The 18,191-nt window shown below is 40.8% G+C and overlaps 1 protein-coding gene across 4 annotated transcripts in view; it reads right to left on the bottom strand.

Moving 5' to 3' along the window:
• Nucleotides 1–18,191, bottom strand: part of MGAM (maltase-glucoamylase) — a 96,080-nt gene that overhangs the window by 60,303 nt on the left and 17,586 nt on the right. For all 4 annotated transcript variants that reach the window (XM_059172074.1, XM_059172073.1, XM_059172075.1 and 1 more), the window contains 2 exons: nucleotides 8,682–8,808; nucleotides 6,906–7,018 (listed from right to left, as the gene is read on the bottom strand). In XM_059172074.1, the coding sequence (XP_059028057.1) occupies nucleotides 6,906–7,018; nucleotides 8,682–8,808 (240 nt within the window). The remainder of the gene's footprint in view (nucleotides 1–6,905; nucleotides 7,019–8,681; nucleotides 8,809–18,191) is intronic.

The following is an 18,191-nucleotide window of genomic DNA, read 5'->3' as shown; positions in this document are numbered from 1 at the left end:
CATAGCAAAACAGAACAAATGGAAAACACAAAATAAGACCTTCGGGGAAAATGTATCAGGTCAATTATCACATGTCATCGGCCAGTACTTTCATGGTTACTAATCATATGAAACAGAGAGCAGTAGTACAGCTCCTGGCTCATGCTTGGTAGGCATTTAATAGACAGACTGGCCTGAGAACACTGCTTCATTTCACGGACAAAGATTTGATAGTCTGCAAGGAAACAAGACTTCATGATCAAGTCACAGAGTTTTTCAGAAGCAAAGCCAGGACTAGAACCTGTACTGTGGCTCCCCTAACATCCTACTGCCCAAGGGCTACACTCTCAGTTCAAGGCATAGAGCATTAAACTTAAGTCTGTACACAGGACCTGACAGCTCACTGCTCTTCCTGGCACCACATAATGGCTCTTAACTAATGCTGTGTAAACACAGAGTAATTTTGAAGGTGGGGACTCTTAACGATCTCCACAAAATGCAGTTTGCTGGCTGATATTCATAAATCTTGAGCCATTAAACACTTATTGATAAGAAAATGGAATTTGCAGAATATAAAACAAGCCAATAAATAAACAATAAATAGATAATTACTGAGTATGCCTGCTATAAAATATGACACAACTTCTGAATAAAAAAGACGGTAACTTCTCAAACATCATCATAAAGATTATCATTAGTACTATTGTTAACTGTAGGACTTACTGTAAACTGTTCTCAGCTTACCCATTCTACAAGATAGTTAGGATATGCCAGTTTATTTTAAGCATGTAAACCTGCTCTTCTTTGTTTATACAATACGCTCATTTTTTATGTTCAGCTAGCCAACATACAATACATTTTATCCTGAAAATCAATGAGCTTAAAATTACTGTCTACCAGCTCTTTCCTTAGCTGAGTATCTGGAATTGACTACATCTTTCTGCTCCCAGCCATCAACAGGATCTTTCAACTCTGGGATTATGGGTAAAAGGTGCTGGGATTATGGGCAGAAGGTCTCACAAGGAAGTAGAAAGTGATATGGTCTTTCAGAATGGACAGGTTTTGGGTAAGTGTGAGAGCTGTCTCTAAAATCTGCATGGGAGAATGACCTATGTGCAGCTTGAGAGGCACAAAGGTTAAAAAGGGTCTAAGATGACACACTGAGCATTTGAACTCAACACAATAAACAGTAAGGAAGGCTGTAAGTACTCCAGCTGGGTAGCAATATAAAAAGAGTAGGATATTCAAGAGGGCAGTTTCAATCCTGTGTGTAATGGCACAGGTAGGGGAGAGATGGAATTCAGAAGAGGTGCTGGAAGTCTATGGGAATAAGCCACGTGTGCGGTGGGGAAGGGCCAGCATGACCAGGTATGAAGGGAAATTAAGTGCTTATTCTGGGAAACACTGTCAAGGAAAGTGTTTAAAACACATGAAATATTGTTCAAAAGGCTTGAAGGAAGAGCCAGGCAAGAGTTCTGCTGTCCTGCTACGGAGATGAGAAGCATAACAGGAGTATGAACAAAATCTGATGGTTGAGGAGGGCAAACAGAATTGATGAGGAGTGATGAGTTCAGGCGAGGTGTTCATGAAAAAACGCCCAAGGGAGATGCCCTGCAAACAGCTGCCAACCCAAAACTAAAGATCAGGCTAGAGATTTTGATAACTGAGTCACCCTTTTTTTTCTGTCCTGAGATTCATCGAAGAGACCCTTGGAGCTCATTCTCTCCCAAGATGTCTCTAAGAGTATACCACGTGGTTTGGCAAATTCATAGGACCCCTTCTCATTATTGGGAGTTAAAAACAGTGGGATCTACAACAAAGAATTATCTGAAGGGGAATTTATACTGTTAGTTCTTTATAAGTAATCATGGAGGAGAGAGAGAGAGGGGAGTGATGTAATGGCCTCAACACTGGAACATTCCACTAGCCAGGAATCATATTCATAATTTCTTCCCACTACTCTACTCCACACATCCATGTACTTCCCTTTAACATGCACATTATATAAATACATCATCATCCATAGACTCAGCCTCTCGACAATAGTCTGGGGAAGCATATAACAGCCAGGATACTTGAAACATGCACCAAAATGCCCAAGCCATAACTTCTGTGAAAAAACAGGCCACTGAAAGTACTCCCAGAGCATTTCTCTCTGGCTGAGCTAAAGAGGAACAGGTCAATGAATGAATGCCAAGGTCATAGTTTAATGCAGTTGGTACAACATACGAAAAGAGTCAAAGTTCATTTATTGAACCATAATCTTGATACCACAGAATTTATGAAAGGTCTTACAATAAAACCCCAAAGAAACACTGCTGAGCCAATAATGACATCTGAAGTTCAATAATCAATATCAAGATGAGGTGTTGTAGTAGAGTGAACTTAGGATGCATTAGCCATCTAGCTGTGCTTCTAAGCAACAAGGTTCCTAGTACACTGCGACAGGGGCTAGGGAACGGGTGTGGATCAACCTTCTGCAAACCTAGCGTGCCAAACATCCTGCTTACATGAAGCGTATCTAGACCACAGCTTCCCTTTCCTATCAACAAAGCAGAACATTAATGGTTCTCTCTCATCCAGCTCTAATTTACCTTGCCATCTCAGGCATTATCTTCTCTCTGGCACCCACCCCATATCTTGGCCATATGGGACCATTTGATATGTCATGTGTGTGCCCCACAATTTCCTCATCCATTCTATTTTGAATTCACTTTTCATTCCTCCCATCTGTGTCAAAATCCTCCTTATGTTTAATTCCATACTGTCACCTTCCCCTTGATAATACTTTCTTCTCTGTGATCTCCAACATATTTCTTTTTGTATCTTAGACTTTTTCATATTCCAGTTATTTATTTACTTGGTTTATCTCCTCTACAAGAATTTATGAGAAGAAAAATATTTAGTTTAATTGAACCTATCACCCCAAATGCTGAACTTTGACATTTGGCCCCATACTCTGCTTTTTTTTCTTTCTCCCTGATACCTTCTTTTTCCTTTAGTCCTGTTTTGATGTTCTCTTTTCTTTGTTTCTCAGTACATGATTCCATTCAGCCTTAAATCGTTGCTCCTAGCTTCTGTATATCACATCAAAAAGCAGCTTTCTCTACGTGACTTCCCAGGTCTTCTACTATTTAAATCCACCTTTTCTTTTCAATCTTGTTTCTTCCTACTCCCAGTAGGCAACTCTAACTCTGTTCACTATTCTAAGAGGTCAAGTTCATTTCAGTCAGGGTAGGACGCCAAATAAAGGGAATTGAACACTACAATCACCTTGGTAAGGTATGTTGGTCTAACTGGAATTATTTCTTACCTTAGCAGACTTGCTCTGCAGGCTGCTGCCCTTGGTGCCAGAACAGTTAGTCATGGCACTGAATTTCCTGTCCAGGAGATTTCCTGATCCTTAACTACCCATCTCTATCCAGAGATTGGATCTTTCTCACCCTCAGGACAGCATCTGGACTTCCTGATTAGTTTTATCCCATAACTCTGCTGCAGTCTTGGGCATCTTCTCTATGTCAAGCTACTTATCTGGCTCTGGTTCCCTTCTCTGCCTTAACTTCCCACTTCCAACCCTAGTCCATCATATCTTATAGCTGATTTCATCTGTTCTCTCTTAGCTGCATTGGTTCTCATTGACTCGGCATCTACGCCCAGTCAGTCAACATCAAAGACTCAAGTTGTAACAATTCCCACTTTCCACAGTTCCCCTCTCCATGAATTGGACTGAATTATGTCCTCAGAAAAGACACATTGAAGTCTTAATCTTTATACCTCATTTTTTGATCTTATTTGGAATTAGGATGATTGCAGAAGTAATCAGTTAAGATGAGGTCACACTGAAATAGGGTAAGCCTTTAATCCAATATGCCAAGTATCCTTATTCAAATGGGAAATTTGAACACAGACACACACACACAGGGAGAAGCCATGTGAAGACGCAGACAGAAACTGGAGTGATGCAGCTATAAGCCAAGGAATGTGAAGGACTGACTGCTACCACCAGACACTAGGAGAGAAGCAGGAACAGCTTCTACCTAACAGTGCTCAAAAGGAATCAACCTTGCCAACATCTTGATTTGGGACTTAAAGCCTCCAGTAGTATAAAAGAAAAAAAAAAAAACAGAAAAGAAAAATAAAATGTCTTTTGGTATTAGGACCTTCAGACAAACCAAAACAGCAGTTCTCAAGAACACCACAGATATCCCAGCCAGCTTACGATAGGATGGCTAGAGAGATAAATGTGAGCGTGCCACATGCCTGGGTATCACGTGCAGCAAGCATCATATCTGTGTCTGATATAAATCTGCCATTTCATATCAATGGACTTCACTCAAAAGGCTGCATTTTGTTTTCATTCATTCTCAGTGTGAAAGGTGACTGATACACTGTGTGTGTAATTAACTTCACAATTATAGTACTCAGCAGCAATTGCAGGGTCATAGGGAAGCTCTGTTTTTAGTTTCTTGAGGAATCTCCACACTGTTCTCCAAAGTGGCTGCACCAACTTGCATTTCCACCAACAGTGTAAGAGGGCTCCCCTTTCTCCACATCCCCTCCAACACATGTTGTTTCCTGTCTTGCTAATTTTGGCCATTCTAAGTGGTGTAAGGTGGCATCTCAAAGTGGTTTTAATTTGAATCTCCCTGATGGCTAGTGATGATGAACATTTTTTCATGTGTCTGATAGCCATTTGTATGTCTTCATTGGTGAAGTGTCTGTTCATATCTTCTGCCCATTTTTTAATATGACTGTCCGTTTTGTGTGTGTTGAGTTTGAGGAGTTCTTTATAGATCCTGGATATAAAACTTTTGTCTGTACTGTCATTTGCAAATAACTTCTCCCATTCCGTGGGTTGCCTCTTTGTTTTTTTGACTGTTTCCTTTGCTGTGCAGAAGCTTTTGATTTTGATGAAGTCCCAAAGGTTCATTTTTGCTTTTGTTTCTTGGCCTTTGGAGATGTATCTTGAAAGAAGTTGCTGTGGCTGATACCGAAGAGATTACTGCCTATGTTATCCTCTAGGATTCTGATGGATTCCTGTCTCACGTTGAGGTCTTTTATCCATTGAGTTTATCTTTGTGTACGGTGTAAGAGAATGATCAAGTTTCATTCTTCTACATATAACTGTCAAGTTTTCCCAGCACATTTATTGAAGAGACTGTCTTTTTTCCACTGTATATTTTTTCCTGTTTTGTCATAGAGCTAGGGTTCATATCTGGGCTCTCTACTCTGTTCCACTCATCTATGTGTCTGTTTTTATGCCAGTACCATGCTGTCTTGGTGATCACAGCTTTGTAGTAAAGCTTGAAATCAGGTAACGTGATGCCCCCAGTTTTATTTTTGTTTTTCAACATTTCCTTAGTGATTCGCGGTCTCTTCTGATTCCATACAAATTTTTGGATTATTTGCTCCAGCTCTTTGAAAAATACCGGTGGAATTTTGATCAGAATGGCATTAAAAGTATAGATTGCTCTAGGCAGTACAGATATTTTAACAATGTTTATTCTTCCAATCCAAGAGCATGGAATGGTCTTCCATCTTTTTGTGTCTTCAATTTCGTTCAGGAGTGTTCTTTTTTTAAAAAATTTATTTATTTTCAGCACAACGGTATCATTATTTTTTCACCACACCCAGTGCTCCATGCAATCCGTGCCCTCTATAATACCCACCACATGGTACTCCGACCTCCCACCCCGCCGCCACTTCAATCTGAGGGGTTTGAAGAAGTGTTCTGTAGTTCCTCGAGTACAGAGCTTCTCTATGACCCTGCAATTGCACTACTGGGTATTTACCCCAAAGATACAGATGGAGTGAAAAGAAGGGCCATCTGTACCCCAATGTTTATAGCAGCAATGGCCATGGTCACCAAACTGTGGAAAGAACCAAGATGACCTTCAACAGACGAATGGATAAAGAAGATGTGGTCCATATACACTATGGAGTATTATGCCTCCATCAGAAAGGATGAATACCCAACTTTTGTAGCAACATGGATGGGACTGGAAGAGATTATGCTGAGTGAAATAAGTCAAGCAGAGAGACTCAATTATCATATGGTTTCACTTATTTGTGGAGCATAACAAACAGCATGGAGGGCAAGGGGAGTTAGAGAGGAGAGTGAGTTGAGGGAAATTGGAAGGGGAGGTGAACCATGAGAGACTATGGACTCTGAACAACAACCAGAGGATTTTGAAGGGGCGGGGGATGGGAGGTTGGGTGAACCAGGTGGTGGGTATTGGAGAGGCATGGATTGCATGGAGCACTGGGTGTGGTGCAAAAAAAATGAATACTGTTTCACTAAAAATAAATAAATAAATAAAATAATACTCAGGAGCACTTCAGTTGGTGATCAAGAAATATTGCTGTAAATACCCAGATGCCTGCACTATCTTTAGTCTGGGATTTATTATCTTCTTTTTTACAAAACATGGCTCTTAAAACTTTGTCCTTATTTTAAATAATGTTTTATGTACGTGTATTACTTTTCACTGTAGATCCTAGACAGCCTTTGGGAATCATGAAAGGAGAGAGACAGAGAAAAGGCAAGAAACAGAGGCAGTAACAGTCAGAGAGAATGAGTAACCAAGCAGTTGCCAGATAAAAGACAAATCCATTTTTAATAGAAGTCAGTCCCAAATCTTGCATGCGACATTCTTATGCTAAAAAAAGTACTCATGATTTATCAGAAATCCATATTTAATTTAATCTGTCACCCCAAGGGAATTCTCTCACTCTTCTCTCCCAAAGCTGCAGGGTCTCACAAGGGTGGATACAGGATTCATTTGCATGAGACACCAATAGTTGCAATGCAAACAGTTCTCTGAGACTTACAAACAGGAAACAAACAAACAGAACAGAAATTAACAACAACAAAAACTATCCAACAGCATAAACTCTTAAATGGAAACAAGATCTGTAATTCAAACCTTTGTTGGTGGCTGGTCAGGGATACAATTTATCCGTTCCACTTCATTTACCACTGGGCACACAGCAGATTCAGGGGTGGTACTTGGATCTGGTGTAACTGTTGTCCCAGGATCTGGGATAATCCCAAACACAAACATAAAATGACCATCAGATGTAATATCACAAGCATTTAACATGATTGTCATAGTTCTCAACACCTCCAAGTATATGAACTCCACTACTGATCTGTCTTCACCCTGATGCCCTTGAAGAGTACATGTTCACTTTAGAAAGCCTCATTTTGTTCTTGCTGACTGTATTTACTTCTGTGTATACTGCATCATCTCCTTCTACCACCAACACTCTCCCCTTTGAGATGGTTCATAAAAGAGCAAGGAGTGTGGCTCCACCATTAAATCAAAAGGTCACCAAGGTAAGAACCAAATCTACCTTCTTCTCTAGTCCAGGGGTCAGGCAAATTATAGCCCAGGGGCCAAATCAGGTCACAGTCTGATTGCTGGAACACAGACACATCCACTTTTTAATGTATTATCTACAGCTGCTTTTCTGCTACAGTGGCAAAATTAGTTAGTTACGACAGAGACCATATGGTCTGCCAAATCTGAAATATTAAGTACCTGGTTTTGTACAGAAAAGTTTGCAAGCTTCCCTGGTCCTTTACTTCCACCCCCAGTAACTGGTTCACAGTATGTCTGAGCACAGAACACATATGGTGTATGTTTTAGTGGATGTTACCACCCTAACCATCATAACCTCTATTCCAGTTGTTCCACTACCAGGCATTCCCTCAACAAGGAACACTTCTGAGTGATGACGTTCTCATGTAATATAAAGTCTCATATGGCAAAAATGTAAAGGAAGGCCACCAATGTAAAAATTGGCAGTTAGGATCTGCCCAAGGGCCTTGCTTCATATTTTAAAATCAGTCACATAAAAGACACATTGATTCAATTCTAAAGTAAGGAAGTGAGATTTCTTTAAGTCACTCTGCAAGGACATGAAGACAGAATAATGGGGCTTTTAATTAGTTTTCATTACTATTCCAGTTCAAAAGTGATAGATTAAGAGAGCCCCACATTTGTGCCACTTTCTGAACGAGGGTTTTAGTTCCATGTCCAAAGTCATGGAACTTTAAGAGTTAAACAATCTTTGAGATTATTTGATGTAACTCCCCACAAAAGGAGAAATTGTCAGGGCTGGGACAGAGGGACTGGGAGAAGAGAAGGATTCTAGCCACAGACCTACCCTTCATCACCTGATTCATAGAAACTGTTCCTAGATATACCAGAGAAGAAACCAGGGATAACTTGGCACAATCCAGCCCCTCTTTTAGAGTAAGACAGTTCAATAAACGTTTAATTAAATAACTCTGATGGTTTTTAACTTTTTAAAAAACAGAATTTTGGCCTTAAATACTTTGATTATATACTTATTCAATTGCCTTACATATAAGGGGTTATTGGTTAATAAATGTTAATATTGTTATTGAAATGAGAATTATTCAAAGCAATTCAGCAAATTTATTTCAAGGATCAGCTGTGAAATCCTGCACTGTGCTAACTGGGAAATAAAAGTATTGGCTTAGGCCTACAGTGAATACCTAGTGAGCTCTCACAGTTCCAATCAAGGGCTCACCGACACACTTATAACTTCCCCCTCCCTCCCCACATACACTCACAACAATGCACAGGAGAGAATCAAATCCCTGCCATTTATGAGGTTTCTGCTCTGGTAAGAGCAACACATGGGGAGGGAACGCTAGAGTTCCTTGTTACCTTTTGATTCCGAAGACTCTTTAGCTGAAAGCACAAACAGAGGAATAGTGATGATAAATACCATAAGCAGAAGAACACTGAGCATAAGCTCCAATGTCGTGAAATCTTTCAACTTCCTTCTTGCCATCTGAAAAAAAAAATTATATTTAAGTCTTATTGAATTCATAGCTAGTAATTTCCTAATGGACAAGCTTAAATATCACATAAGTAAAATGAATAACGACAAGTCCATCATGTACATACCCATCAGGAAGATTAAAAAATTATCAACTCATGATCAATCTCATTTTTTCTTTATTCTATTTACTTCTTTCCCTAACCTTGAAGCAAATCTCAGATATCTTATTATCTGGAAATATCTAAGTACTGGGGAGTCTGTGTGGCTCAGTTGATAGAGCATGTGACTCTTGATCTTGGGGTTGTGAGTTTGAGCCCCCCAATGTAGATATAGAGATTCCTTTATTGTTTTTATCTAAATTCAATTAGCCAACATATTATTAGTTTCACATGTAGTATTCAATAATTTATCAGTTGCACATAACACCCAGTGTTACATGCATATAACACCCGGTACTCATCACATCATGTGCCCTCCTTAATGCCCATCACCCAGTTAATGCCCCATCCCCGCACCCATCTCCCCTCCAGCAACCCTGTTTTTTTCCTATAGTTAGGAGTCTCTCACGGTTTTTCTCCTACTCTGATGACTTCCCATTCCACTTTCTGTCCCTTACCCTATCATCTTCTGCACTGTTTATTTTCCACCTATGAGTGAAACCATATGATAATCATCTTTCTCTAATTGACTTATTTCACTCAGCATAATCCCCTCCAGTTCCATCCATGTCGATGTAAATGGTAGGTATGCAACCTTTCTGATGGCCGAGTAACATTCCATTGTATATATATGCCACATCTTCGGCTTAAAATTTTTTTTAAATATTTAAGTATTAAAAAGTAAACTTCATGAAAGCTAAACAAAATATTGTTAGAACACCAAAAATATTTTTAAAATAATTCTTCAGGGACGCCTGGGTGGCTCAGTTGGTTGGACGACTGCCTTCGGCTCAGGTCATGATCCCGGAGTCCCGGGATCGAGTCCCGCATCGGACTCCCAGCTCCATGGGGGGTCTGCTTCTCACTCTGACCTTCTCATCGCTCATGCTCTCTCTCTCACTGTCTCTCTCTCAAATGAATAAATAAAATCTTTAAATAAATAAATAAATAAAATGATTCCTCAATCATCAAATATCTAGTCAATGTTGAAATTTCTCTTATTGCCTGATAAATATTTTATAATTTGTTCTACTTTCATCAGGATGCAAGAAAATTTATATAGTGTAATTGGTTTGTGTCTGTTACGCTTTTTTTTTCCTGTTGTTTAGAGAGAGAGAGAGCGAGCCCAGGGTGGGAGGAGGGGCAGAGGAGGAGAGAATCCTAAACAGGCTCCATGCCCAGAACAGAGCCTACAGGGTCTCAATCTGACAAACCTGAGATCATGACCTGACCCAAAATAGAGAGTTGGATGCTTAACTGACTGAGCCACCCAGACACCCCAGTTAGGTTTTTTTAATCTATAGGTTTGTTCTATAGATTTCCCCATAATCTGGATTTTGTTAATTGCATCTGTGGATATACTTACATGTTTCTCTGCCTTAATGTTTCCTGTAAATTTAATGATCAGATCTAGAGTTTTGATAGATGCAGGTTCGATATTTTAGCAAGAATGGTACAGAGCTGGTATACAGTCTTCCAGCAGGAGACACAAAAGATCTAGCAAATTCTCCCTTTTTCATATTAACAGCCATTGGTGAGCATTTCTTAGGTCCATTATTCCATTAGTTGTGACAGTGATACTGTAATTCTACCACTTTATATACTGGATGAAATATTACTATAGAGAGAAATTCCCCCTCACCTATTACTTGGATCATAAAGACAGAGTTCATAGAGGAGAGGTAGGATAAATGTACCCAGGGGGAGTCTCTCCAAGTTGGTTTCTGATCGTCTTTGGTAGTTTTCTTGCTCTCTGTTTTAAGATGATAACCTAGGCTCATTTTGCACATTTCCTGACTCCAGTTCCAAACGGAACATCTCTACGGAGGCTTTTTTTTTTTTTTTACAGTGGTAACAATATTTAGAAACTATAGTTTCAGTGAGATTTGGTGAATTCTACAATGGAAGGTAACTGTTGGATCATCCTGACCAACTGGCTACCTTCGGAGTCCCAGGGAGAATTGTCAATTAAAAAAAAAAAAAATACAGAAATAACACATTTACCTATGTTAGGATTGCTATAAACCCTAGCTGGGCATTAAAATATTTTGCCAAGAAGTTTAAATCAGATGTTCAGCACTCTCTTGCTGTCTCAACCTAAGTGAATCCGAATCTCTGGGGAGAAGGTTTAGATAACTGATTTTTTTTTTTTTAACACCACAGGTAATTCTGATATGCAACTATGTTTTGGAGACAGTGGCCCTATTCCAGGCTTATAAATTATAATAAACACATTTCACTATGCAAAAACATATTAAGAAGTGGTGTCCATGACGTTAAAAAAAAAAAGAAAGAAATGGAACCAGTAGTCCGTCAGGCCCCTTCATTTTATGCATAAGCAAGGTACAGTAGGCCAAGTGCCTTGTTGAGAGTCACACAACCAAGGACTAGAACCACATTTCCCAATAAGCTTAATGTAGCTTAGCTACTGTATCTATCCTGGCAACTTTTGGTGGGCTCCTCATGGATCGAATACGCTTGAGCCTACCACAGCCTCAGGCTTCAACAACTTCCCTCAACCCATTGCTGTCCCCTTCTTCCAAACAGCTCCTGATCTCCATCAGATTTGAGTCAGTCTTGCATTCCAGATTCATGTGACCCCCAGTTCAGTGCTTCCTGCCAAACATGCCACAGACTGGGATCAACCATGAAGCTGGCTTGTTGGGGTGCTAAATGCAGACAGTGTTTTAACTTCGATGATCTGTCTATTTCTGAGAGAGGCATGTTAAGATCTCCAACGATTAGTGTATTCATATCAATAGGACTCTTTATCTTGATTAACAGTTTTCTTATGTAATTGGCTGCTCCCATATTGGGGGCATAGATATTTACAATTGTTAGATCATCTTGGTGGGTAGTCCCTTTAAGAATGATGTAGTGTCCTTCTGGATCTCTGACTACAGTCTTTAGTTTAAAATCTAATTTGTCTGATATGAGAATCGCTACCCCAGCCTTTTTTTGAGGCCCATTGGCATGAAAGATGCTTCTCCATCCCTTCACTTTCAGTCTGGGTGTATCTTTAGGTTCAAAATGGGTCTCTTGTAGACAACATATGGATGGGTCCTGTCATTTTATCCAGTCTGCAACCCTGTGCCATTTTATGGACGCATTTAGGCCATTCACATTGAGGGTGATTATTGATAGATACGTTTTTATTGACATCGTGTTACCTTTGAAGTCTTTCTTTCTGTAGATTGTCTCTATATTTCTGTTCAATGCTATTCTTGGGCTTTTTCCTCCTTTAAAGAAGCCCCCTTAATATTTCCTGCAGTATAGGCTTGGTGGTTGCATAGTCTTTTAAGCCTTGCCGGTCCTGGAAACTCTTTATTCCTCCATCCATTTTGAATGTCAGTCTTGCTGGATAAAGTATTCTTGGCTGCATGTTCTTCTCATTCAGTGCCCTGAATATATCTTGCCAGCCCTTTCTGGCTTGCCAGATCTCTGTGGACAGGTCTGACATTATTCTGAAGGGCTTTCCTCTGTACATAAGGATCTTCTTTGTCCTAGCTGCTTTCAAGAGGTTTTGCCTACAATTATAATTCTTCATTCTTACTATTAGGTATCTCGAGGACTTTCAAGAATCTGTAATCTTGGGGGGAAACCTTTCAGCCTCTAGTACATAAATGCTGGTTCCATTCACGAGATTTGGAAAATTTTCATGAAGAACTTGTTCCACTATATCTTCTAGACTTCTTTCTTTCTCCTCCCCTTCAGGGATTCCAATAATTCTGACGTTGGAACGTTTCATGGCATCATTTATTTCCCTGATTCTGTTTTTGTGGCTTCTAAGCTGTTTGTTCCAGGCTTCCTCCTGATCCTTTCTCTCTGTTTGTCCTCCAGATCACTAATTCTATCTTCTGTCTCAGTTACTCTAGCATTGAGAGAATTTAGATTAGATTGGAACTCATTGAGAGCATTGTGAAGCTCATCCCTGGTAGCTTTCAGCTCTTCCCTAATATTGAAAACAGGATCTCTGGTCGTTTTCAGTTCGGCCCTAATCAATTCCGTTTGGTCACCCATGGCTTTCTCCAACCTAGCTATTGCTTGGATAATTGTTAGCCTGAATTCTCTTTCCGACATATTGTCTATGTTGATAGCCATTAGCTCTGTTGCAGAAGGTCCATCCTCTGTATTTTTCTTCTGTTGGACATTCCTCCTCCTAGTCATTTTGGTGAGAGATGGCTGAACGGGTGTAGCTAGGTGTATCGACTTTGGTGCAGTCAAGGTGCACCCTGGAATGCTTCTGAGCAAGCAGGGTTCCCCACCCAAATGAGTGGAAAAAGAAAAGGAAAAGAAAAAAGAGAGAGAGGGAGAGAGACAGGAAAGAAAGGTGAGATAAAAGAGAAGGTTTAGCCCAAATGGGCCCCAAGGTAAGATTTATGAAGTATACAAACAGACACAGACAAACAAAAAGACTGATAAAAGTATATGACAAGAGAAAATATATATATATATTTGCATATATATATATATATATATATGCAAATAAAGGAAGAACCTCGTCAAAAAGAACCCTGAGGGTAAGATTTATATACTATCAGACACACACAAAACACAGAGATACTGGTGGAAGAAAAAGATGGGAGAGTGGTTGTAAATTCTCAGTGTGGGTGAGGAAGGTTGTTTTGATTCTTCCTGGATGTATCTTGATATCTTTGTTAAAGGACTCAACTTTCCTAAGATAAGGGGGGATTAAGAATTGGGTTTATCTATAGGGGTGGCATTGATTGGGGAAAGGGGATTACCTTGAAGTTTAACTCTATATGAATATTCGAAAATAAAAATTTAAAAAAGGAATAAACTAAACTAAACTAAAATTAAAAAGAAGAAATTTAAAAAATAGAAATTCAAAAGGAAAACACAGGTGTATGTATCAAAAAGTTCAGGTTAGAAGGTTATTATGGAATTTGATGTACTGGACATCTCACTGTGATGGTAAAGAGGTTAAAAAATTATCTATATAATAATAAAAAATTAACTGTATAAAAAAAATGAGCCAGAATAGTGGGATCGAATTAATGATAAAAATTGTCCTATGAAGTAGTGGTGGTTGTTCTCTTGTCATCTTTTTTTTTTTTTCCTTTCCCGGTTGGTTTTCTGGGGGAGGGGCCTGCCACGTGGGTTTTCAGTCCCTGAAGTTCTCTCAGCTAAATCCTCCTGCCCCCCTCAAGGGGGTGGGCTCTGAGGAAACTGGTTTTCTCAGGCTTTTGTTCTCTGGAGGTTTTTATATTTGTTCACTTTTGTTTTTCTCTCTCGCCTTGATCGCTTTTGATGGTTTTAAGTCAAAATTTGTGTCTTAAAGATTCATAGAATTCAAACCCTAAAAACATTATTCTTCATATTCAGAGGTCCGACATAAAGCAGGTCTTGAAATACCTTGTCATTAATAAGGAAGGATTAGGCAGTCACCCTCACTCATTGAACCTGCTCACACTGGGGGAAATTACAGGGAGAACTGTGCCCAGAGAGCAGCTGAAGTGCTCCACTGTCTAGATACGAATCACAGCAACATGCCAAATATTCAAATTTAAAAAAAAAAAAAAAAGGATACCACATTCCTAAGGGTGAATATGATGACCAACACAGAAATAGGACCTAAGAAAGGAAGAACTCACATCTGTTAAAGCAGGGACCACAGTGACTGGCAGTGTCACTTGGGCCTCTGAGCGGGTTCCCTTCATCTGACCAGACATATACAGACCATGTTTAAGGGATCAGGCACAATGAGGGATTCTGACTTCCACCTTCAGGGTTGTCTTTATGACCTCACTGCCTCTTAGGTAAAGGCACACTCTGTCTTTCATGTTTTGTGTGAGAATGTCCACCATTTTCTGTGAGAGTGTCCACCTACACAGAAAACAGCACTTCTTCGAAAGTGTAGAACTACACAGCGCGGTATTGTGATGCTGAAACGTGTCACCCAACAGGGAGTGAAGCTGACAAGTCACAATCAATACATCAACCAGCGTGGGAGAGAGAATTGTCTCTGGAAATATCTTGCACAGAAGAAGTAAACAAATCCATTTTCAAGTTGGGTGGTGTGACAGAATGATTTCTAAAATGAGTTTTCATCGATCTAACTAGCTTCTCGTATCCCCTTAAGTTGCAGCCGAATCTGGAATCAGACATAGTGAGAAGTGTCAAGTAAAAGATGGGCGGAGAGCAGAGCAGAACTGCCGCCATGAGTGGGGAGAGCAGAGCAGCAGAACTGCCGCCATGAGTGGGGCCATTGGTTTTGAGGCCTCACAAGCTTGTAATGGCTTCCATCATTTACAAGACTAAATGGTATCATCTACAGTCTGACTCTGAGTAGTAAGTATAGGTAATATTTTGGGGTTTCTCTATGTCAGGTATTTTCCAGGCTGTCATCTTTATAATCATCTTTATAATCCTGAAATGCAGGTATCATTCACCTCTATTTTTTTTTTTAAAGATTTTATTTATTTATTGACAGAGAGAAATCACAAGTAGATGGAGAGGCAGGCAGAGAGAGAGAGGGAAGCAGGCTCCCTGCTGAGCAGAGAGCCCGATGTGGGACTTGATCCCAGGACCCTGAGATCATGACCTGAGCCGAAGGCAGCGGCTTAACCCACTGAGCCACCCAGGCGCCCCTCACCTCTATTTTACAAGCAGAAAACAGAGGTCAGAAAGATATAAAACTTATCAGCAATGACAAATAGTGGAGCTGAAATTCACTCCCAGTCTATGCTCCAAAGACAGGCTTCTCTACACAACCACAGCAAAGCCCACACCCTTCCCCAACACCACCTGCTCCCCTTATCAGAATCCTGCTTCTTCAGTTCAACAATATCTACTCCAGGACTTAAAATTAACCCTCTCTCCCCCTCTTGCTCCCAAACTCTCTATCTATATCTATATTTAACTCTGAGGAAAATGTGTCTTCCCCTCCTAAGTTTTAAGCAGCTAGATGCCAGTGCGTGAGAGTATTTCAACCCTCTCTGAGTGATCCCTCTCAACCTGAGATACAGCTTGAGATACTGACTTCCTTGTTCTGTGTGTAGGTGGGTGGGGCAGGGGCAGAAAGTTCAGGGCTGGGCCATTCTTCTGTTGAGAGTTGCTGCTTCTGCAAATCTAGATCCCTTTCATTTAGCCTAATGACACTACCACCATTTTCTTTGTTCTCTATCATGAGGAAAATGTGGGGGAAAACTCTACAATGCTTCAATGGATGCCCCTGGCAATGGTTATAAGTGAGTATTTGCTGATTTGGAAGCAAGACTGAGTGGAAACACCACCATGATATGCTCTGTGTCACAGATGCACTTCAGAGAACCTGGTCCTCTTTCCGAAGGGGTATGAGAGGGATGAAACAGGAAACGGTATGCCTTCATCCCAGCAATCTCACCCGTAACTACAGAAATCCAAGTGAGAAAAAGGAAAAAAAAATGATATAAAAAATAATATAAATTAGAATGCAGTTGTTTTACAAAAGGATCCAAGTCATGATTTCTTTTCATCAACCGTTTTTGAAGTATGAAGGAGAGGAAATCAATATCTCTAGGGAGGGTTTTGATTTTTTTTTTCCAGAATATATAGCCACTTCCCTCTCCATATGACCTTTGTAACTATATCTCATATGAATAACAGCCTTAATATGAGTTATAAACATAAAAGAAATAGTTGGAAATCACATCTTTATTAAAAAAACATATACTAGTAAATCCACTTTCTGGAAAACAGTGCTCTTCACCGCCCCTTTATTAAGCCCAACTATAGCTGAACACTGGTTCATATCCCTCTGCTACTCTGCCCTCCCATACTCCTAGCTCAAGGCTCAGTGGTCTCTCTGAACAGAACTGCCCCCAACTCCACAACAGACTCCTGAGAGATATTCTCTGCTCTGCTATACCCAGCACTATGGTCATGTCTGTTTTTCTTTTTTCCATTTTGTCACAGACGCATTTCATTTGGTACATCTTTATAAGAACGTTAATGGAAGTTTGGAAAAGAAAACAGGTAAAGTCCTGTGATCCAGCTACCATCTTGAACCTTTTTGGGTAGGTTTCAAAAGTTCCCCAGATGACTTCAATATTCAATTCCCTCTACTCCTATTTGAAAACCGTCTGGGGGATTTTGAACTCATCAGTGGATTTAATAATACTCCATGGCATTATCCTATAGGATGGGAGTGGAGTGGCAGGTATAAATTGAGGACAGTGAAAAATGGGACAAACATTAAGTAGGAGACAGTAACAACTAAAAACCAAATAACATTTTTGGAAGGAGCAGTAGGGGATGGTGGCCCCTTGTGAAATTATCAAGAAGTCCATCAAACACCACTCCCAGCACCTCTAGCACGTCAACACACCTTCTGTACTCCCAGCTCATTTGTGGTCAAGTTAAGTTTTTTCCTAAGGCTTTCTCCCAAAAAGTGTATCTACTTCCATAAGTTTGCAAAACCCCTTTTCTCTCTCAAATTGTGAGCTCCCAATGTATAAAAATTAGGCCTGAAGATGGCGGAGAAGTAGCAAGCTGAGACTGCTTCAGCTAGCCGGAGATCAGCTAGATAGCTTATCTAAAGATTGCAAACACCTGAAAATCCATCGGCAGATCGAAGAGAAGAAGAACAGCAATTCTGGAAACAGAAAAACAACCACTTTCTGAAAGGTAGGACCGGCGGAGAAGTGAATCCAAAGCGACGGGAAGATAGACCCCGGGGGGAGGGGCCGGCTCCCGGCAAGCGGCGGAGCAACCGCGCACAAAATCAGGACTTTTAAAAGTCTGTTCCGCTGAGGGACATCGCTCCAGAGGCTAAACCGGGGCGAAGCCCACGCGGGGTCAGCGTGGCCTCAGGTCCCGCAGGGTCACAGAAGGATCGGGGGTGTCTGAGTGTCGCAGAGCTTGCGGGTATTGGAACGGGAAAGCCGGCTACAGAGACAGAGCCGACAGTAAGCTCGCAGCTCCGTGTTACCTTGAACCGGTCGCAGGCTCGGTGAGCTCGGAGCGCGGCCGGAGGTCAGGCAGACGGGAGTAACTGGGCGCTGTTCTCTGAGGGCGCACTGAGGAGTGGGGCCCTGGGCTCTCGGCTCCTCCGGGCCGGAGACCAGGAGGCCGCCATTTGTATTCCCGTCCTCTGGAACTCTACGGAAAGCGCTCAGGGAACAAAAGCTCCTGAAAGCAAACCCGAGCGGATTACTCACCCCGGCCCCGGGTAAGGGCGGTGTAATTCCGCCTGGGGCAAAGACACTTGAGAATCACTACAACAGGCCCCTC

This window comes from Mustela lutreola, chromosome 4 (genome assembly GCF_030435805.1).
Source record: "Mustela lutreola isolate mMusLut2 chromosome 4, mMusLut2.pri, whole genome shotgun sequence".
Classification (NCBI taxonomy): Eukaryota; Metazoa; Chordata; class Mammalia; order Carnivora; family Mustelidae; genus Mustela; species Mustela lutreola.
This window is presented reverse-complemented; position numbering and strand designations above follow the sequence as displayed.